The sequence below is a fragment of the Xenopus laevis genome, chromosome 8L (genome assembly GCF_017654675.1).
Source record: "Xenopus laevis strain J_2021 chromosome 8L, Xenopus_laevis_v10.1, whole genome shotgun sequence".
In the NCBI taxonomy this organism is placed as follows: domain Eukaryota; kingdom Metazoa; phylum Chordata; class Amphibia; order Anura; family Pipidae; genus Xenopus; species Xenopus laevis.
In genome coordinates this window covers 87,790,948-87,814,736 of record NC_054385.1, presented here as the reverse complement: position 1 = coordinate 87,814,736, position 23,789 = coordinate 87,790,948, and the positions used below count along the sequence as shown (strand labels likewise).

General features: G+C 35.9%; 1 protein-coding gene across 6 annotated transcripts in view; it reads left to right on the top strand.

The window, feature by feature from the left end:
* The window catches only part of begain.L (brain enriched guanylate kinase associated L homeolog), a 110,951-nt gene that overhangs the window by 48,335 nt on the left and 38,827 nt on the right, over positions 1-23,789 (top strand). For 5 of the 6 annotated variants that reach the window (XM_041573071.1, XM_041573072.1, XM_041573073.1 and 2 more), the window contains 2 exons: positions 3,693-3,792; positions 5,276-5,365. The exons of the other annotated variant lie outside the window; for it this stretch is intronic. In XM_041573071.1, coding sequence (XP_041429005.1) covers positions 3,782-3,792; positions 5,276-5,365 — 101 coding nt within the window. In that variant the 5' untranslated portion in view covers positions 3,693-3,781. The remainder of the gene's footprint in view (positions 1-3,692; positions 3,793-5,275; positions 5,366-23,789) is intronic. 6 annotated transcript variants of the gene reach the window in all.

Here is a 23,789-nt window from a genome sequence, read left to right as displayed (position 1 = left end):
ATACTGTACACCTTAAATGTGAACCACCCTTTAACACAATGGAAATGGAGCTTTGTGCAAATGCTGGGTGTAACTGTTCTGCGATTTCTTTATGTGCTTTTGTTTTGTCTAGTGATTAGCTTAATATCGGTGTTGCTTTTCATTCATGTCATAGTCATATATTTGTAAGAGTTCATATATCTGTAAGGAATATTATAGAAATATTCCACCCCACCAATAACCTTTTAAATTAACATCTTATGTAACAGTTTTTATATTGCAAATAATCATTTGTATTGCCACTGCTTCCTAATTAAGAAAACATTTTACATTTTATTGAGTAAATCACCCTGAGAACCTTTGCATATTTGAAAACATAATTCAAAACTGGCATTATGCTAAGAAAAAAGATTAAAATTGGCACAATGAAGCCATTCATTAAAAGATTAAGACCTTGTTAAATCCATTTCACAGAGCATCACCATGTAGAAATCATTCCTGCTGTCAGATGTGTAGATTAGAATGCCTTGAGGCTAAGTCAGGCTTTCAAAAACAACACTGGACTTGGCCTCTACTTCTTAACTTTTTCATCGAAAAATTCAGCTATACCATAAAGGGAGTTGGTTAACCCTTCTTTGCACTAATTACTGGCTCTCCAACTTTAGCCCTATATCCAGCTGGCCAGAAAGCTGCAGTGGAAATGGTCCTGAGAGCATACCTTGGTATAGAGTCCATGACCCATTTTTTACACTTGAACAAAGGTTGTGTTGAAATTACTGTTCACCAAATATGAATGTTACTATTTCCTGTTGGCCACCAGCACTATTCCTGAGTATGTTGTCCTGGCCAGTGATTTCCAACCATTTCAGGTCCAAATGATAAAAAATCTGGAAAACCCCAGATCCCAAGTATTCCAGATAAAAGATCCCATACCTGTAATTCAGTAAAATAATCTTTATGCCTACGAAAGACTGGAGAGGAAAATATGAGCAATGCCCATATATATTCCCTTAAGGAAGGAATGGTCCTTTTAGGAAAGCAACCAAACAATAAGAAAAGAGTTGGCCTGCACAAGCTCCAGATATGTAACAGACCAAGGGTTTCCCCCTATTGTCTTACCACCTCAAATATGCACTAATTGTTATAATGAATGCAAACTTTCTCAATTCTAGTTTGTCAGAATCCAGCATGCAGTGTTGAAAAAAAATGTAAATCATAAATAAAGGTTATATTCAGTCCATTTTCCAGCAAACACCCTGCCTCTAGTTAGCTGCACTGTCCTGGAGGAAAAGACTGCAGGAATGGCATCATAAATTAATATGAGTGTGTTCTGCTGTGATAAAAGCAGCTAGGCATAATGGGTATATTCATATGTTACAGTGATTTATACCCATCACAATACCCATCCCAATACTCGTTAATACCCATCCCACTGCTCCTGTAACAGGCCATGCTGTGCAGCCCATCATCTTTTTCATAGGTAGATACAACCCTTAATTGAATTACAGTCATTCATACACCCTGACCCCTCTCAGTATGGCAGTGGGTACATGCAGCAAATGAAAACCTGGCAAGAATGCAAATGGATTTCCATAGCAGAAAAGAGGCCATGCAATGCATGGCAATAAGATCCTATGAGCAGCAGATTAATAACATAAACATAAACAGGGATCTGTAAGAAGAAGAGGAACAACCAATTAAGGAAATTGTGCTTAGGGCAATGCAAAAAGTTTGCTTGTCTTTTAAGCTGCAATATATTTTGTAAATGTATGCCCACATTACACAGATAAACCTGCAACTATAATATTTAGTGCAAACTCACAGTTTTATAATCCAGTTCTCCAAGGAGTGTCATCATGCCCCTACTTTGCACAAATGACATCCCACATCCCATAAGCTGGCTTTTGTCCATTATTTTAATTGCTTTTAACACCCTTCATTTTGATCTTCCTGCCTGATGGGATTCATGGAGTCTATTCTTTCTCATCTCTTTATTTGTGCCCACCCATGTTTCTAACGTTATTCATTGGCGGCATAATTCTTTGGAATCATGTTTGCAAATATGCAGATTCTATCTTAGATGATATGGCTCTAATAAAGGCATTGTATATGGATTTGTTCTCCTGATAAAACATGATATGAAATAACAGTAAGCAGCTGGAGTCATTTACTGCAGAATGAAATTGCTTTGCTTCAAACAACCTTTAGCTTTTATATGTTTTGAACAATCACTATAATGAACTCATAGGTCTGATATTTAATGAGCCTACCTGGTCTTTTATTTTTAAAGGTTAAAATGGTAAATGCTCAAAAATGACATATATCTGTGATACCCATAGAAATACGTTATGCGGGTTATCATGTGATTTGCATCTAAATCTTTATGTTCAGAAACTAACTGATCGATGGATGAACGACTGTTTAAAGCCCTGTTGTATGGCCCTGCCAGTGACCTTAACTATAATTAATCATACAGTAAAAAATACAAGCAGTAGAAAAAAAAGTAAACTCAAGCAAATGAAGAACATAGCAAAATAGAGCCATAATGCATCAGCTACATGTTATATCACATTTATGTTTCAAAAGCTGTGGTTGTGATGCAAAGAAAATGCATTATGGAAGAGATTGAGCTATAAACCTACTTATACTAAAAATAAATCCACCCAGAACTAAACTATTGTTGGCCAGTAAAGAAGTGCTCATAGAGAGTAAAATCTTTTCTGCTGCAAATTTCTAAAGGGCCAGTAACACCAATACGGAATATTTATTTGAAATAACATGCTGTTTAATTGTGTCCTATATAGGGAAAAAAATGTTTTGGTGAACTGGTTTTGATTTTATAGCCATGTTTCTTATTGCACTCATGGCAGACATCAGACTTGGATCAGAAACCCTACTTAAAGCTGATTTTAGCTAATAGGTTTTCTAGATATGATGGTGATTGTTCCCTCGCCACCACTGTGTCTTTACCAGCAGGTAGTGTCACAAACTTTCACCAAGATCCCCTACACAGAAAAAGCAAACCTGCTATAATTATTACCATAAGGAGTATAGCCGCACATTGTTCTGTAGTTTAGCACAAGTTGTTGAGGAAAAACTTGAATATATTTTACATAGTGTAGGTGCATGCACAATTTTACTCATTGTCCCGCGGGCAAGAGGACAGATACAAGTATTTGAACAATCCCCAGCATGCCAATGATTACATAATTGTGATTGTTAGCTTTCCATATGCCCTACACTTGTATCTACCCCTGATTCTGTGCAAGTTTGGTCTACACCCTTGCACTAGTTGTTGCTTTGCATATGTATCATAAGGTGCAAAGAATAACATGGGAGGTCCATTTATCAACATTCTTATTTTAGTGAGTTTGATTCAAATAGAAAAAGCACGAACATTAAAAAATGCTGAATGAGCTAAAAAAAAAATCTGAAAACCTCTTAAAATTTTAGGTTTTTGGACAATTACTAGCGAAAAAAATCTGAAAACCTCTAAAACCCTGAATGCCTAACAAAAGATCTAATAGGATCAGTGCAGCTCCCATTGACTTCTATAAGACTGGACTCACTGGGGTTGCCAATATGTTTGTCTTTCCTCAGTAAATCCAATTAATAAGTTTTCCCACAACCTGTGCTCCATTTAGGAAAAAAATACACTAGCTCAGGGAAAAAATGAATAAAGTGTCATGTTGCCATTTTACTTACTTTTTCAGGCATCCCTAGTGAAGAATTATACTTGCATACGCGCAGTAGAGTAAATTCAGAAAGCCCAATCTGGCACAAGCCAAATCTGAAGCTGCGGATGTCTGGGAGGTAAGTTAATAGTGGTGTGGCACCCTGTTAGTTTTTGTTCCCGTACCAGTACATGTTTTTCTATAAAGGTACACCAGCTCTGATATAAAAATAGGCAATTTAATTCACAGTGGGGACTAACATTATTCATTAGGCACATGATATTCATTTGTATTTAATGATTTAATATTGTGCTAGTAAGGAGCATGCCCATGGGCCGCCCACATGTTGCCCTATGCCCTTATCATTAAACTCCATTCACTTTCATGTACAAAACTGTGGTCTGGATTTTGTAAAGATATAATCTTATGGATGATGTGCTCCTTTTGTTATTATGTCTGGTTCCACTTCAGAGTCAGGGCCCCGCCAGACCTGCAGACTTACTCAATTATAACATAGGACTCCGGAGAACCAAGATAGTTCAGTGATTCATTTTATTCATACAGTGCACGACATGTTTCGAGTCAACAAGCTCTTCCTCAGGTGCTTATACGCATATAAGCACCTGAGGAAGAGCTTGTTGGCGCAAAACATGTCGTGCACTGTATAAATAAAATGAATCACTGAACTATCTTGGTTCTCCGGAGTCCTATGTTATAATTGAGTAGGTCTGGATTTTGTACCTGGAAGTGGGCAATTATTTTTTTGTTTGTTACACCTTGTCCTATTTTAGTCATTCAGCCCCACATAAATTATCGCTTATAGAACTTGGAAAGACTTGGATAGTCAGGCTTTGTGGCAGTCAGGGTAAACTATTACCATAAGACAAAAATCTCATCTCATGAGATAAAAATCTCAAGATGCAAATCAGTGGAGATAGAGAAATAAAAGAAACTCTTTAAACCATATTTATAAAGACAATATATCACTAAATACTAGAGAAGTGTTTTTGTTTTAGGTATACCTCTGGGGAAATCTGTTTGCACCATATTTACTTTTTTTTACACTTTTATACATTTCAAATCCAGTCCAGGGGACCCTAGAAGCTGCAATTTAATAACCGCTTATACTGTAGATTGTTCCTTGTTCCGTTTCATTAGGCAGATTCCATACTTGAGTGCCATAACATGGCACTTTCAGCTGTTGGGGAACCATCGAAACATAAAATTTGATGGCAGAAAAATAACTAGTGTAGTGTCTTTCAAATTGTCACAGATTCACAAAAGAAGTTCAGTTTGGTCATATCTGTCAAATTTATAACCGTAAACGAAAATGTAATTTATGGGGAAATGTACAAATGGATCAAACTTTATCTAGACATTTGGCTCGGATGGCTCAACCTACTCAATAATCTCACACCAGTTAAATAGTTCATCAAACATTCTCTCCTGTGGAAATAAATGTAATGCTGTGGTGCACCATGTGAGTCCTCTGATAGCAAAACATAGTTCTTCATTTAGAGACATGCCAAATGAACACTGTCAATACCCTTGCCATGGTGATCTTATATTTATTGCTGTATGAGCCCAACCTAGCAATGGTTAATCCTGTATTCATGCTGCAGGGTACGAAATTCCTGGGTGCCAACCTGTCTATGGCAACCTAAAATTCTCCAAGGCAGTCACGCAAAATCTTCTTCTAACCTCTGGGACAGGTAAATACATGTGATGTTTTGTCAATGTATTATTTTTTGAAGTTAAATACCTGTAATCGAAAATGTTTTTCTCATTTGTTATTCTCTCAGTTTTTTTTTTCTTTACTTCATTATATTATATTATATATATACCTAATATCAGGTCTTGATAAAGGTATTAAGTGGAGACCGAAATGTTGGCCGATTTTAAATATGATAATAAAAGTTTGAATTTTTATCTTTATAAATCAAATCCCAGTGTGCACCTACTTCTTGAATGAATGAATAATACAGCAGCTTAATGGTAGCACCTGGGTAATTACAAGTAAACGGTGTGCGGAGGATTTATGGACTGTGTGTGTGTGTGTGTGTATATATATATATATATATATATATATATATATATATATATATATATATATATATATATATATATATATATACTGTGCACGGTCCTGCATACTCCTGTGAAATATTAAATCAGTGGCCTTATTGTTTTAACAGTAAGAGAGTCCCTTAAACTATGTAGATGAATTACAAAGGCTGCCATCATTTAGTTACTGTATCTTGTTCCATGTGGCAGCTTTGAACAATCCAATGAATATGTTGAATATTGGTCTCCATGGTGGTCAAGAATGTACCTGTGGAATGGCATTGGTCTAAAAATGTTATGCCGAAACATATATGGCACACTGCATGTATTGAAAATGGCACAGGTGATGGCAGCTCCATGGTGGTTATGTCAATAATATCCATGTGAAAGGGTATTGGCCCAAAAAATGTTCTGTTCATTCTACTTTAAAATAAATGTTGTTACATGTCCCTGAACTTCTGGGGTTTGTTTGCATTTGGTAAATCTGGATGCCATGGGGATTTCAGTGTACCAGCAAATTAGGAAGGCATTATTCACTCTTGATTTAAGCATATTAATGTGTGTGCTCTCATGTTCATGCTGAATATTTGAATTAATTTCAAGAACCTCCTTACTTTATAGAGGGAACAGAGTCCTAAAACAACTCTCGGGTTTAAAATATATTCATTTTTTTAGAATTCAAATGAATATGGTTTCAGTTTAATTGAATAAAAGTTCTATGCACCATGAGTACCTGTCAACTTCCTTATCTAAAGAAATGTGGTTATTGCATTTAACATGATTCGGCTTCGAAGACATTGTGTTCAGCTATTACATGTATTTATAGAGTACCGACATTACCCAGCATGGTACACAAACCTATTAGAAAATGTATAGACTTTAGCTGCTGCCAGCTCATTGCCCAGTGTATTATTGGAAAGAGGCTGCATGATATGCAGAGTTTCTTGGCTCCCAAGCTGTGCCATAAAAAGAAGTGGACAGCAGCACACTATTCTAATAATAAATAATAGTTTTCTTTATTTGCTCTGTTAAAAAAGGTGAGTAAGGCCTGTTACTGTTCACCTTTTTTAAACAGAGTGAATATTACTGGAATATTGTACTGCTGTCCACTACTTTCCATAGAACACAAGGCTATTGACATACAGACAAACTGAGGCAAATTATATTAAAGTCCCTTCCAATTGTATCTTACTGTACAATCTAAGGGTTTTATTTCAATCCATCCTTTGTTTATGAACCTCACTTTGACCTGATCTTTATATGACCATGCCCTATACCCACCATTATTATGCAGGAACTGCTTAAGAGGTCTGGTATATTTGCAGTATGTTTCACAGCATACAATTGTGTCTTTATCTTTATTGGGAAAATATGGGTCTGCAGTACAAGTGTCCTTGAATTAAGATTATTTTATTTTAATTATTATACTATTAACAGGATGTTGAAATCTATCTATCTATCTATCTATCTATCTATCTATCTATCTATCTATCTATCTATCTATCTATCTATCTATCTGGAACTTGGTTTAGAATGGTTGTGTGGTCCAGACTGCCCAGAAGTTGGGTTGCAGCACTCTAACCTTCTCGGCAATAAAAGAGTTTTGGAGCTGGAAGTTTACAACATAGACAACTGCATTTTGAAAGAAAATAAATGTCATCCTCATTTAATCAGAGATGAGGACACAGAATTGATTACTTAAAATGATGTCACTACCTGAGCTTTTTGTCTGAAGTCCTCATTTCTGATTCTGGCTGTTAGAACATGCAGTTAGTTACTGCAGAGTCTATTGACTGCCAGATTACAGTAACTCTTGCTTGCTAAGAGTATATACTATGCATGTTATCTAATTAAAAAAAACCCTCTTTGGCATATATCTATCAATATGTCATTTATTTGCATTCTATTTGTGAATGATTATAATGTTTTTCCATATATCTTGAAAAATATAATCACAGGTTATTTGCAATGTAGAGTATACAGTATGTCTCTCATCAGCTGGAACAAATGTACCAAACTGGTTCTTTTATGAATATATACATCAACCACTTAAAAGACAATAATGGGCAGATTTATCAAAATGTGAGTTTAAAGGTTAATAAATAAAAATTCACCTATGTTCTATTCATTCCTATGGGAGTTTTGGGACTGTATTTATCAAACTGTGAGTTGTAACTTTCACCCATTGATTAATGCTATTATCAATGGCCTAGTTACCACCTCTCAACATACAAGGTAAGAATAATATAGGTACAGAATCTCAAATTCAAACCCTTTGCATTTGCCCTTGTTTGTGCTCCCCCCCCCCCATATCTAAAGGGCAAAATAAATTCCAGTAAGCAGTGCTTGAAGTGGGTTAATCTCTAGGCTGTGATAAATTAGGACAAAGCAAGGACAGATGCCATTTGTTAAAAAAAAAAATGAGAAAAATTATAGTGTGCAATTAAAGCTCACTGGAGAATTAAACAAGTAAATATTTGGCTTCAGGTTCTGCTGATGCTGTAATTAAAAACATGAACACTATATTGTTATTTCATCAGATTATTCTCAATACTGTTGCATAGTAAAAGATTTGACCCTTCATTTCCATTTTCATCTGAATCACAAAACACCTGCACTATATCATAAGTTAATATTATATGTTAAAATGTGCTCCTTCTCTCCATCATTATAAAAGTATTTAGCTAAGAGTCAAAAACCTGTGAGTGCTGAATGATTATTGTGCTTTTAAATGCAAATATTATCCCGAGGCCATAGCCTCACACAAACAACATATGCTAATTGCTTTTACTGTTGATAAATGATTCTAACATTACTTCTAGGATTAATTTAATAGATCACCAGGCAAGTTTTCTATAAGTATATTTACATTTCTGCTGGAGGGAAATTGCAAAAAGCTGTCACTTCATTATCTAAGTTTGGTTTATTTTTAATATTTAACATGAAAAACAACATACTATTCTGCAATTTCTATCCTTTTGACTGCATTGTTTCCCAAAACTGATAGTAATTAACCTTGTATAGATTAATGGCATGCTGGAAAATGAGCATTGTATAATTTATACTAAGCCACAGACTATTCTTCTTATTCTGAGTGTTTAGAACAAGAATATCTTTCTTTTTGTGTCAGCAATGACAAGGAATTTAGTGCATAAAATAAACCCATACCATTCCATGTAACTCCAGATTTCATAGAGGGTGCAAACCCAAATTTTGAGCCCAATTTACAGAAGTACACACCTCCAAATTAGCTTATACAGTAATACTATTTAAGGTTATGTAAACACTGGTGTTTCTTCCCACTGCATGTGTGTCATTGTTTGTGTTTTGCTACAAAACTGGGAAGCAAACTGGAAAATGAGGTTTAATGTTGATAAATGCAGTGTAGAAATAGTATAAATGTGAGTTATACACCGAGGGACCAATTTACTAACATTTGGATTTCCTTTTTTTTCACAAATTTGATTATTTTTTACACCTCTCAAACTCCCAAAATTCAAGTGCAAAAAAACCAGGAAAAACTGTAAAACAAAAGTTCTCCAGTTGAGGTCCCATAGAAGTCAATGGAAGCTGGTTTTAACCATTCAGAATATTAGAGGTTATTGGATTTAGCAACTGTCCGGAAAACTAAATTTTGAAAGGTTTTTTTTTCCATTTCATACTTTTTATATTTGGATCTTTTAATAACTGTCAGGCCATTTTTGGTTTTAGAGAAATATCAGAGAATGTAATATTGGTAAACCACACCAAAATGCTGCAATTCGTTCGCAATGCGTTGACAACAGTAGGATGGCAATTGCAAATGTTATCGTTTGCGATAGTGTATGTGATAAAACGTAATGAGAAAGTTTACATTTGCTCCAAAAGTTTATGCCACCTTCAAGCTGGTGTTAAAGGTTCACAAAAGCCTAATGAAGAATTACATTGTGACATGCATCAACTAGGTTGACAGTATCAACTAGGATCTGCACAGTAAATTCTCCATAGATTTATTCTTCTCTGGCTGTGGAACTATAAATAATTCTAAACGTGCCCACATTTTATAGGGTAATATGTCATTTCTGCATATTATATTCTAACAGTACTCCCCAAAAAACTTAGCTGTTGGATGTCACAGTTGTGACAAGGAGAAAAACTCACTGGACAAGATGCAGGGACTAGTGAAGGACGAATAAATTCGGCAGACACTAACTTGCACCGAATTTCCGCGTTTCGCCGCAAGCGAATTAATTCGAAACTGCAGCGATAATTTGCCTGTGAAAAATTATCAAAATTGTTGCGCATAAAAATTTTCACACATCAAAATTATTCGGACGCCTATTGACATTAATGCATTTGGACCAAATAGTGGTGAGTATAAAAATTGTTGCTCGCGTCAAAATTATTTTGACGCCCATTGACTTCAATGCGTTTCACAAATTTTTCGCTGTTTTTCGGGCACAGATTCACCCATCACTAACAGGGACCACATTTTTCAAATGCAGATTAACATTTTATAATACAAAAGAAAAGTACCAATAGCATTAATTCAGGGATTCTAATGAACAGTGCTAGCACAGGAATGTTTCTCAGTGTACACAGGAACATACTTGCTGATTTTCACACTACACACTAAGGGGTTGGTTTTTGCCACAATTAGATTTTTTTTTTTCGTGCTAAAACTCTTGAACTTGAATTATGCTTTCAAAAACTCAAATGTACAATATTAATAAAGTGCAAAAAATGTGATTGTAAAATTTCTGCATCTAAAAGCTGTGTAAAAGTCAATGGGAGCATGGCAAATTTAAAGCATTTTTTAAATGCAAGCTTTTATTTTTGAAAATGATAGAGAACAAATTCAAGGTATTTTATTATCTATTAATTTTCACAATTCTACTTAATTGAAAGTTTTTATATTCAGATGTTTTCATATATAAGCAAACATCCAATTAAAAAAAATACAGTTTACTCAAAGTAAAAGAAACCTCTAACATTACACAAATTAGAATTTTGATAAATAGGCCCTCCGGTGTAATAAAATAGTGCACAGTGCAGCTCTACATGGTTTCTTTACATGATTTCCTTATAGGCCATGTGCTTAGGAATATGTTTTTAGGAAGAGCACTTTATGGTAGCGGTTGGAGTTGTAGCCCTCTAGATTCTTTATAACAGCCTCCAACTATCAATGAAGTTCTGGCACAATATCTTTAGGGATATAGTTTATATGGTTTATCTATGCTCGCTCTATAGTCTACTGTCATTCACAGTTATGCCATTTGGAATCTATATTGCCTGCAGTCATTTTTATTTATTGCCATATTAGTTTCTGTCTATGTTTCTTATGCCACAAGATCAGAAGCGACCCACAATGCTCCCTTTGTTTCTAATATATATCTGGAATATCTACTATACTTTGTTTGGGTGGGAGACATAGAGAGAGATGGGGTGATTGCTGGAATAAATAAATAACCATGAATGTGGTTATCACCTACTTTAGATTTACTTTAATTCATCTTCATAATACGTTATTGACATTTGTATCGGGTACACTTCAGTCTTAAGAAGCATTCAATATGCTTTCTCAAGAAAATGTTAATTAGAAAAATATATTTAAAATCTACAACTGTAAAATTGCTGGATTCTTAATTTAATCTGAATGCAGGAAAAAAAAAGTTTCTATTTTTATATCACCCTGTGAATTTAGCAAGGCAATGTGTTAATTAGTGCATTTCTGAAATTTGCATTAATAATGGAAATGTACAAATGGGCTTGAACTTTAAAGAAAAGCTGATGACAGAACATCAATTTTAGGTAAGGTAAATTCATTTGAGGGCAATAAGATGGATTTTAATCATGCCTCTCAAGAGATACAGGATATTGGAACAATGAAAGAAAATCCTATTTCTTGAATACATTAGAGAAGTAGTTCAAGAAAGGTCTATTGAAGCATTGCCTTTCGGAGAGTTAATGCCTAATTTGAATTTCAGTACTGAGTGAAATAAAAAGCTTGCAATAATGTTAGTTGTAATGCAGTTCATGGTTGTCATACAGTACAGGAATACTTTAACCATTCTCTGTACAATGCAGTGCAACAATTCTCTCTTTTAATTGTATGCCTAAATACGGGAAAGTGGAAGTAGAAGCCTCGGAAAACTATTTTACATCTGTTATTTTTATTTAAGTAAATGTAAACTTTGAATTACACATTTTTTCAGACGTCAGAATTGTAGTGTGATACAATTCTACTTGCAACTCCTGACCATACAACTCCACCTTGATCACATTCCTTCTCTACATAACAGTATGGTAACAAACACAACCAGTAATAAGTTACATTTGACTGATTTACTGTAGTTACAACAACTATAACAAGCTGCTATTGGTACCTGATATTTGCTTATGACACTACATAAACATCATTGTAGATAAAAAAAAAACACAATTCCTTGTCTGGCATGGATAAAGGGAAACTGATAATAATGGACAAAATATCTCTATTATGAAAGCTTTCCCATGTGTTGGAGCCAAGACACAGTCTGAGCAAGACAGATAAAGCATAGCTAGGTCTTTGTATAAACATATTCATTTCTATCCATCACTTACTGGGGTTAGTTAACTGAATATCCATTAAATATCAATCTCCTGTATTAAACCCCACTTTTTGGTCTAGTCATGGCTTTAGCTAGAGGATAATGTGGTAGAAGAAATGGTGGCCCTGGCATGGTTATATTTCCCTTGCTTTCTGCAGAATTCAGCCAGCTGATTGATATAAGAAAAACATCTTCCCCATTTTTTTAAATTCAAGTACTCTACTAAGATGGAACAAGAAGTCACTGTTGCAGATCCCCCTTTGAGTAAAACCTTCCACCCCTGGGACACTATTTTTCAAGGATTCAATCCTGACCATTTTTATGCAGTAGCCGATTTATTCCTTCAGCATGGATGATGGATGAAGACCCCAACAGGCATTAGTAGTAATACTATTGAAAATAAGGCTTGTTTCAGCTGTAGCATCACTTCAGCACTCTCCAATGCTCAGGTGATGAACATACAGCATAGTCAGATTTATATCTATACAATACACAAGAGCCATAAATGATATCCTTAAAGGGGAAGGAAACCTAGTCGGCGCAAACCCCCCCACCCCCCTCCCGTTTGTTGCCCACCCTCCCTCATCCCCCCTGGCCTACCCGTCCAGGGAGTTCACCGACGACATCTTCTTCCACGCGATCTTCTTCCTGCTTTGACCAGCGCATGCGCAGTAGGATCATTTTGCCGGTACGATCTACTGCGCATGCGCGTGTAGATCTGTACCGGCGAAATGATCCTACTGCGCATGCGCCAAAACGCCGTTCACAGCAGGAAGAAGATCGCATGGAAGAAGATGTCATCGGTGAACTCCCTGGACTGGACCTGCGCAGAAGGGTAAGTAACAAGTTAGGGGCATTTGCCCAGCGGGACGGGTAGGCCAGGGGGGAGGAGGGAGGGTGGGCAACAAACGGGAGGGGGGTGGGGGTTTGCGCCGACTAGGTTTCCTTCCCCTTTAAGGATATCATTTATGGCTCTTGTGTATTGTATAGATATAAATCTGACTATGCTGTATGTTCATCACCTGAGCATTGGAGAGTGCTGAAGTGATGCTACAGCTGAAACAAGCCTTATTTAAAAGTGGTGCTTAGTGATGTCATCGGTTATAATTGGAGCTTAGTGATGTCATTTCTGTCACATGATTTACTGAAACTATTACTTCAGAGTTCCATGACCTGTATAAAAACACTTGGCATTCAGCCTTGTGTTTTTATATAGTCATGGAACTCCTTGGTAACTTTTAATATCCTTATATTTTACAATAGGGGGTACTATATTCATTATATATCTATATGTAAGCATTGCTTGACACTGAATGCTGGACCACTGGTTAAGCATCTCCTTTAATCTCACTTCATACCCTGTGTGCCACCATGTCTGTTTAAAGAAGTAAGAACAAAGAGTTACTAAAAATGAACAGGGGCCAGTGGAGGAGATGGTAATAAATACTGACACATTTAACTTTAGATATATTTCCATGAGAGAATCCTTAGGGAAGAAGACAAAATAAGATGAAGGTAGAGCAGCCACTCAAACCAGAGATACAGGATCTTTAGGAATGCTTTGGGCTGGAGTTTTCGGTATAAAGGATCTTTCCATAATTTGAATCACCATACCTTAAGTCTACTAAAAATCATTTAAACGTTAAATAAACCCAATAGGATTGTTTTGCCTCCATTACAGTCATGCAGCTTAATTACCAAAGCTTAAGTTCCAACTTAGTTACCAAAAAGTACAAAAAACTCAAAATGTAATTAATGGGAGAAGGCATTCCTGTAATTAGGACTTTTCTGGATAGCAGGTTTCCAGTAGTTAAGGGATCTTATACTTTTATTAGCAAAAGAGCCTGCACAGAAGACATGTGGAAATTTGTAAAAACAACATTAGCATGAAACTAAAGTATAATAAAATGCCCAATTATGCCAAATTTACAAATGATATATGATTTCGTAACCACCTAAACCAATGTTGGTCGAGTAAATATGTTTCTGCAAACTGAGCATACTGTAATCTTGTCTAAGTGACACATAATTAACCCAAGCAAAATCCATATTTTCCACACCAAAACCGTGCCACAACTTCAAATTGATGTACGTTGGTGTATAATAAATAATACTACAAATCCATAAAAACCTGGAATGAAAATCAAAAAGTTAAATGTCAGTTCCCATCTTGATGTTCATGAGTTTCCTGCAGTTCACTAAAGTGCTACACACACACATTTTACATGAATCACTATGAAAATGCATCTCATTTTAGGGTTTAGAGGTTTTTGAAACCACAACTAAACTCACTTTCTCTAAAACCACCTATTTCATAAAATGTATTAAAAGATCCCAATGTAAAAAGCGAGAATGAAAAAAAAGCATTGAACGATCCAAAGAAAATATGAATACCTTCAAAAATTGAGTTTTTCAGACCTAGTGAAAAAAATTCTGAAAACCTCTAAAAGTCCAAACTGATTAAAAACCGTCGAATGGGATCAGCGCAGCTCGCAATGACACATATAGAACCTCGACAAAATTTTACCTGTCGAAGTTTTGTATTAGAGGTTTTCATGGTTTTTACACTTAATAAATCACAAAGTTTTAGAGCTTTTAAGAAAAATAGGAAAACCACAAATGATTTGAGAAGATTTATGGATAAAATAGAAATTTGATTGTTAGTAAATCAGCCCCTAAGAGTCAGTTTCCAGCTTCATACTTGTTGGTCTAAAGGTGCTGGCAGAAAGAGAGACTTACTCCTAATATATTGATTAGGAAGTGGCCTTGTCCTTTTTGTAAATGCTAGTGTTTTAGCAGCAGAGAGGTTTATATTATCATAGAGGTTGCAGAGATACTACTTTAAATTATGTCCATCAATAGCATGGCTGTATATTGCTAGTCTATTTTTCTATTTTTATATATTATATAGTCTCAGATCTTTATACAGGTATAGGATCCTTAATCTGGAAGCCTGTTATCCAGAAAGCTCTGAATAATGGAAATAAAGGCCATTTTTTCAAAATGATTCCCCTTTTCTCTGTAATAATAAAACAGTAGCTTGTACTTTATCCAAACTAGATATAATTCATCCTTATTGGAAGCAAAACCAGCCTATTGGGTGTATGTTATGTTTACATGATTACATGATTTACATGATTTTCTAGTAACCTTAAGGTATGAAGATCCAAATTCTGGATAACAAACCCCATACTTGTACTCCTAAAGAACCAGTAATATGCTGGTCAGGAGTTCCACAACTTCTGAAGCATTTCATTCACACAATGGAGTTGTGTATCTGATATACAGTTCAATGATCATCATGTGATCTAAAATGCCCTCTTAAATATGCTCTATTGCTCTTACTAATGTATCCCCCTTTTTTATTTACTAATGTATTCACATTTATTCTTATCTGGCTAATTATTAGCTCTTTATTCGAGTACTGAATACAGCATCCTATTATTCTCAGTGTAACAGGTGGCTAAGTATAACAGAAAAGGGCTCTAGAAAATATTACAATATGGAAGGATAATGTGTTAAACTGTAAAAATCCTTTTTAATGAAACCCCATTTTAGACATTACAGTGAGATCAGTCATTCGCTGTAATGTAAAAATTATGTATTTTTATATATACATTGCAGTTATTTTAGTTAGCAGGAAAAGTGTCTGCTAGGAGTGTAAAACTCTTGCAAACACCCAAAATAGAGAAACATTCAATCAATCAATCAATCTAGCTGGCACATAGCCAATGTATTTTAATGCCTTTCAATGAAAATACAGAGAACATAATCCTATGCCAGCACTACCTGAGATCAGGTAAAAATATAATGGCAATAGACAGGAGCCACAAGGGGAAGTGATGAAAGGTTATATATGGCAACCATTATATATGGATAAGATATTAAATCTGAAAAAACCTAACAAAAGTAAGAACGTACCAACAGCTGAAATAACATAGCAGTTCAGGAGGCACCAATGCCATTAAACTATAGATGCATTTCTGAATTGGCACTTCCCTGCTCCTTTAAGACAGACTAGAAATGGTAAACATTTAAATGAAAGATGCACTCGGTACTGTAATTCTATACACAGATAAGCTCTGCTCTACTGCCAGCATTAGGGATACATCTGTTAAAGGGATACTGTCATGGAAAAATACGTTTTTTTTCCAATTGCATCAGTTAATAATAATATTGCTGCTCCCATAGAATTCTGCACTGAAATCCATTTCCGAAAAGAGCAAACAGATTTTTTATATTTAATTTTGAAATCTGACATGGGGCTAGACATAGTGTACATTTCCAAGCTGCCCCCAGTCATGTGACTTGTGATCTGATAAACTTCAGTCACTCTTTACTGCTGTACAGCAAGTTGGTGTAATATCTTTCCCCCCCCCCCCAGCAGCCTAACAACAGAACAATGGGAAGGTAACCAGAAAGCAGCTCCCTAACACGAGATAACCTGCCTGGTAGATCTAAGAACAGCACTCAATAGTAAAATCCAGGTCCCACTGTGACTCCTTCAGTTACATTGAGTAGAAGAAACAACAATCTGCCAGAATGCAGTTCCATTCTAAAGTGCTGGCTCTGAAAGCACATGACCAGGCAAACTGACCTGAGATGGCTGCTACACACCAATATTACAACTAAAAAAATACACTTGCTGGTTCAGGAATTAATTTTTATATTATAGAGTGAATTATTTGCAATGTAAACAGTGTAATTTAGAAATAAAAACTACATCATAGAAATCATTACAGAATTCATTTAAGCTTCCTCCTCTCCCTAATTATCATCCAGCCCCTGTCCAGCTCTGCCCTACTCCTGCTTTCCTTGAGGCAACTTGTGGTACGTTTTTTCGTATCCCAAAATGCACTGCTGACAGTGCTGAGTAATTATACAATACTATGGAATTCCACAATGTCATAAAATAGGCAGATGGGGCTTTCTACCCAGCATTATCAGGTGAATGAACTGCATAACCAAGCTCAGTAGCCTTGAACACTTCTAGGTACACATCTTCTGCTTTGCTGTAATTTACTGTATTTGGGGATAAACAGATCATATATTAAAGCATTGAAGCCTTCTGGTAAGAGGATACTCCTTTAAATGTGTTACTACTAACACTATATGGAATTCTGATAGATAAGATAGATAGATAGATAGATAGATAGATAGATAGATAGATAGATAGATAGATAGTAACATGAAATAAAACTGCAGGAGGATCCAACATTCACAGGGCCCTTCCACATTGGGGCTTGAAAAAAAAAATATATAGCTAACTAGATAGATTGGCTACATTGGCTTTCCACCAAATTCATTAGCATCATACTTGCAAAGACACAAGAGATCATCTACTAAGTGCAGTGCATGGCAGAAAGACACCATGTAAACTGTCATATGTTATTGCACTTTTGTAACACGCTGTGTAAGTAGTACCATTTCTACGGGTCTTTGCACCCCAGAATGTAGTAAATAGAACTGTGCATCTCCCATGCACTTGGCAGAAGTGTATGCTTGAGTGTTAGACTTGGGGAGCCCCATAACTGTCCCCCTTCCCTCAATGTCCTACTATTAATGGAGCACTGTCCTTACCTTTTGGTAGCCTTTTGCCCACCAGCACAGAACTCTGCACCTTGCACTAGATTTTTTAATCTGCTGGGTGGTGTAAAAAAATGTGCTGATGCATGTATATATCTGGCCTATATGCTTTTAATAACACTTATTGTACTTGGTGTTTTGATAATATTCTTGCATCCATGTCATCTGTTTATTAAATCAGAAACGTTACAGTTGATTGACATTACTAGTTTTATCATTTTAAGCCCTTTTTTTGCATAACTTGTAGCTTGTAAATGATTTTTCTAGACCCTGTGACTTCCAAAGTCAGAGCTAAATGTAATTTCTTCCTTTCTATTTCTTTTCTACCTCTGACTACAAATGCATTCTGTTGTGTTTTTCCACATGGAAATACCTTTAGAATTGAACATTCTAAAGTAATTCTGATAATAGCAGACACTCCTCTCTGCTGCACAAGATGCCTATGTGTAGTCTTTTTAGAGTTATATTTTATCATTAATTGTTGTGAAGTATAGACTTAAATTACTGGGTAAAATGTATAGGAGGAAAATATATAGATCCCTGGTAAGGCCTCTCCTGGAGTATGCAGTGCAGTTTTGGGCTCCGGAAAATAAATGAGCTGGAGAGAGTGCTGAGATGTGTAACTAAACTGGTTAGGGGGATGGAAGCTTTACATTAGACAGTTGGGGTTGTTTTCTCTGGAAAAAAGGCGCTTGCGAGGGGACATGATTAGACTTTACAAGTACATTAGAGGTCATTATAGACAAATAGCAGGGGACCTTTTTACCCATAAAGTGGATCACCGTACCAGAGGCCACCCCTTTAGACTAGAAGAAAAGAACTTTCATTTGAAGCAACGTAGGGGGTTCTTCACAGTCAGGACAGTGAGGTTGTGGAATGCACTGCCGGGTGATGTTGTGATGGCTGATTCAGTTAATGCCTTTAAGAATGGCTTGGATGATTTCTTACACAAGAATAGCATCCAAGGCTATAGTGATACTATTATCTACAATCAAAATAGATATTGGTATATATAGTTTCAGTGGGTGTTTGTGAGCATGTTGGTGCAGTGGTTGGTACTACTGCCTTGCAGTGGGGGTTGTAGCTTTGGTTCTGCAAGGAGTTTGTATATTTTATGCCTGTGTGTTTTTTCTCTTGGTACTTCAGTTTCTTCCAATATTTCCAAAATATACTAATAGATTAATTAAGTGAATGCAATAGAGTCCTTAGACTGCAAGCTCCACTTGGCCATGGGCTGGTGATGTGAATGATAGACAATGGCTGCAAAAGCCCTGCTGAATATGTCATTGTTATATAAATAAAAAAGACAAGTCACAGCAAAACTGTTAGCAGTGATTTTAACCGGTTACTGGATCCTTATTCAGATACTCTTGGGTTATAGTAACCCTATGGACAAAGTATAATTTCAAAGACAACAATCTTAAGAGATTCACTTCAACATATATAGGTCTAATTGGATGGAAGCTGTGCTGATTCTCTAACATAACAAGTATCAGGTCATTTTACATTAAACTGTCTTCAGAGAACTGCCAGTCGTAGTCTAATAGCTGTTCTGCATTTCCCTGCTATAATTCACCTTCCATCAATGTGTTGAGTATAATAGAAGGCACCTGTAACAACCTATATGTCATATGAGGTTACATCATACCCTACTAAACTATGTAAAGTACAGGGTGTTACTATACCTAAATATTACTTCATGATAAATGTAACTTAAAAATGAGACAACCAATGTTGTGATGGGGGGTAAACTCCAGTGAAAATTCATGTTGCCACAACCAAAAGCAAGAATCAATCTAATTTGAACATTTCCCAAAGAGTATACAATCTAAGTTTGTCACCAAAGGTGCTAGAGATTAAATGGCTTGGCCCAGGCAACTGCAACATTTAAGCTATCGCACTCCAAATACTTGATTGCATTTCGAGCATTTGGCACTTAACCATAGGAATATGCTCAAATGCCGAGCATGCAAAATGCATCAGGCAATTGTTTTAATGGAAGTAATAAAAGAAACTTTTAAATAACATCCTGTTTTGTGCTCAGGATGCAATAGCTCACATGTTGTTGTAGTTGATTAGTAATACATGCAAGCTCAGGTCTTTTCACCCAGGCCTTCATGGCCTTTAAGAATTTTGTAATTTTGTACCAATAATTGCAGAATTTGGGCTACTGACATAAGATCATAGCAGTGAGTCTGGTTTGGACTGTATATCAGAATTATATTAAGACTTGTGTGTGTATTTGTTTACATTGGCTATTTTGGTAAGGGAACTGAATCCAAGGTTTATATATCTGTATTTTTGACATGATTTAGTGCAATGCTCCCTTGTGTAAAGCCATTAAATGTTTCTTACAAGGACAGGTACCATCACAAGGAATGAGGCCAGGACAGGAAACCCATGAACCAGACTCTATTGACACAGCCACTGAGCACTGCTGTGCATAAAGAACATATTGAATCTCATATATACGGTACTCAGAAGAACTAATCATAATCATGATAATAAAATAATACACAAGTTCTGTAGGAGATGCATAGTTATGAGAAGACATGTCATGCCAAATTCTATAAGCTTTCATTGACCTGTTATTTAACTGAAGGAAGTAAAAAAGCATAAACCTTTCCCAAAAGCTTTACCTTTATTAAATCGTTCCACAGGAGAGATTCCTCAAACCATGTATCTTCTTACTAGACTAGATAATGATTACTAGGTACTGGAAGAAATCGAAGCCTTAATAGGTCAAAGTGAAGAAATGTAATACAATGGCGATTGAGCTTCTGCAGGCACAATAAGCATAACAGAAACTGGGCCATGCAGAGAAAGGATCGTTGCTCTAACAAAAATTGATGAAACCGAGAAAGCCTGTACCCTTGACCCTTGCCTGGGACTCTAGATTTTTCACACAATGATAAGAACTGGTGTAACTGATGAGCCTTATACTGTCTGTGATAATTAAATAAATAATGTAATAAGTACAGTAATGCAGAATTCAAACAAAGCTTGTTCCTCCATTTTAACTCTAGTTGGGCCTATGTTTTATATGATAAGGTAAAACAGAGATATATTAAAATGGAACGTCTTGGAACATCATTGGCTGCTTCATTTGTGCTCTTTTATTGCCTTCCTTTAATTTTTCTTGTGTTTATTGGAGCAAAAGTGGTACAGTTCATTGTTAATATGCTTCTATCCAACCCCCTTTTGATTCGGGAAGGACAGTCCGCACTTAAAAATCTGTCCAATAAAATACAAAACTCTGGATCATCTAAATAAACCACTTTCATAAAAATGTAATTTTATAGCACTATGTGCCATTGGGTAATCCTAAATAAAAATATTAAGGGCAGCCCCTTGGGATTGTACGATTCATGGTACACACAAAAAAACCTAGGACACACACACATTTTAGGTCACATGAGCCAGTGAATTGACAAAGTTCTGTCTTTTGCTCCCACACTTCTTCATGTTAGAGTTGCAGTATTTCTAGTCCCTCTTAGGGAGCCCACAGAACATTGTGAAATGGTCCTTTTTTAAACGTCTGACAATGAGTGACTGGGATTAAGGCAAAAATGGTTCTATGGTGCACTCTTGCAGTTTAATCATGTTATTACAGTGACTTGTTACCCTTTTCCTTAATTCCTATAAGGTTCCAGTTCCATTGGAATTTGCCCATACATGTCCTATGATTGAGGGTCTTAGAGAAAGGTATAGCACAGCATGTTTGCATTCACTTTCCATTCTGCACTTCCTAGATGTCACTGCACTCACCACATTCTCCCTCCTCCTCATGGTCTACTTGTGTAACCTGGTGCCCCATTCTGGCACATAAGCAGGAATTTGGCATGATGCAAAGCTTGCCTTAATAACAGTATCCAAAAAATGGAGCCTGCCTGCTTGCTGTGATTGAGAATTCTACGGTTAAAAAACAAGATTTAAATAATTTTTATAGTGTAAGTGAAGTTTATTTCATTTGACTAACTTTTTTTAGATGACCCTTTTCAACCATACTTATACCGATCATTTCTGAGTTGTGAAGGAATCAATCACCTGTCTAATGCTCTATAGTCGGCCCATTTTTGGTACCCTGACAATATTTGTTTCTGGCTCCTACAGACCTCACTTTTTCCCACTAGACACCTGTTCAGACTCTTCCTTAATAGTTGCTGTCCTAACATACACGCTGTACATGACAATGGCCTATTTGTAATGCAATCGTTTTTTAAATATGTAAATAGTAAAAAAAAAAAATGAAGTAGGCTGGGGTGGGACCCATGGAGGCCTATTTATTAAAGGTTGGATTTTTTGAAAGCACATCTAAACTCACAAACTCTAAAACTACAAATGTCATGGCATTTATTAAAAGATCTGAAATAAAGAAAATACGAAAGGAAAATAATGAGCTATAAATTATGTACACCTCGAAAAAAAAGTTTTTTGGACAATCCCTAGTGAATAAAAAATCCAAAAATCTCTAAAAGACAAAATTGATTTAAAATTGACCATTAGAATCATGCAGCTCCCACTGACTTCTAGAGGACCCTGACGACTTTTACCTGGCAAAGTTTTTTATTAGTGGTTTTTGTGGTTTTTACTTTTAAAAGGGTGGTTCACTTTTAAATTTACTTTTAGTATGTTATAGAATGGCTACTTCTAAGCAACTTTTCAATTGACCTTCATTATTTATTTTTAATAGTTTTTGGATTCTTCTGACTCTTTCCAGTTTTACAATGGGGGTCACTGACCCCATCTAAAAAACAAATGCTCTTTAAGGCTACAAATTTATTGTTATTGCTACTTTGTATTACTCTCTATAATCTTTCTATTCAGGCCTTACCTATTCATATTCCAGTCTCTTATTCATATCAGTGCATGGTTGATAGGGTGATATGGATCCTAGCACCAAGATGGCTGACATTGCAAACTGGAGAACTGCTGACTAAAAAGCTAAATAACTCAAAAACCACAAATAATAAAAAATGAAAATCAATTGCCAATTGTCTGAGTATCCCTCTCTGCATATTAAAATTTAACTCAAAGGTGAACAACGCCTTTAATATATTACAAATTTTTAGAGCTTTTAAAAAAAAAAAATGGAACAAAGCACTGGTGAATTGCTAATGTGGTGCCGGTATTCAAAAAGGGATTCTGTTCTCAGCTTCAAAACTAAAGGCCAACTAGTATGACGTCAGTGGTAGGAAATCTTTTTGAAGGGTTATTTAAGGAATAAAATACTTGACTTCGATGCAAATACTATGGGTTGTGCCAGCATGGTTATATGAGTAAAAGACAGTGGTGTAACAAGATATTACTGGGCCCCACAGAAAATAATTTTTCAGGCCCCCGAAATGTCTAGAGGTTGACTTGGTTTATCAATGGTTTTTGTATATGAATTAGGGCCTCATGTGCCCCTGCAGCTGCAGGGTCTGTTTTCTCTATGGTTATACCCCAGGTAACAGATCGTGCAAAACTAATTTAATTGCATTTTATGAGATGTGAGCTGGAACCTTGACTCTGGGATGGCAGTGGATGTGATCTACTTGGACTTTGCTAAAGTATTTGATACAGTGCCACACAGAAGGTTACTTGTTAAATATTGGCCTAGAACATAGGGGTAAATTTATCAAAGAGTGAAGTTCCGCAGCTCACAATTAATTTCTATGGGATTTTGAAAGGCATATTTAATGGGTGAAAGTGGAAAATTTGATACGCCCTTTGATAAATACGCCTTTAAAAATCCCATAGAAATGAATGGAAAGTGGCAGAATTTCACTCTAGTGGCGGAACTTCACTATTAACTTCACTCTTTGATAATATACCCCATAGTCTTTGTACTTAGAACTGGCTAAAGGATAGATTTCAAAGAGTGGTGGAAAATGGAACATTCTACAATGGATGCTGCCACTTTGCAGAGAGATTT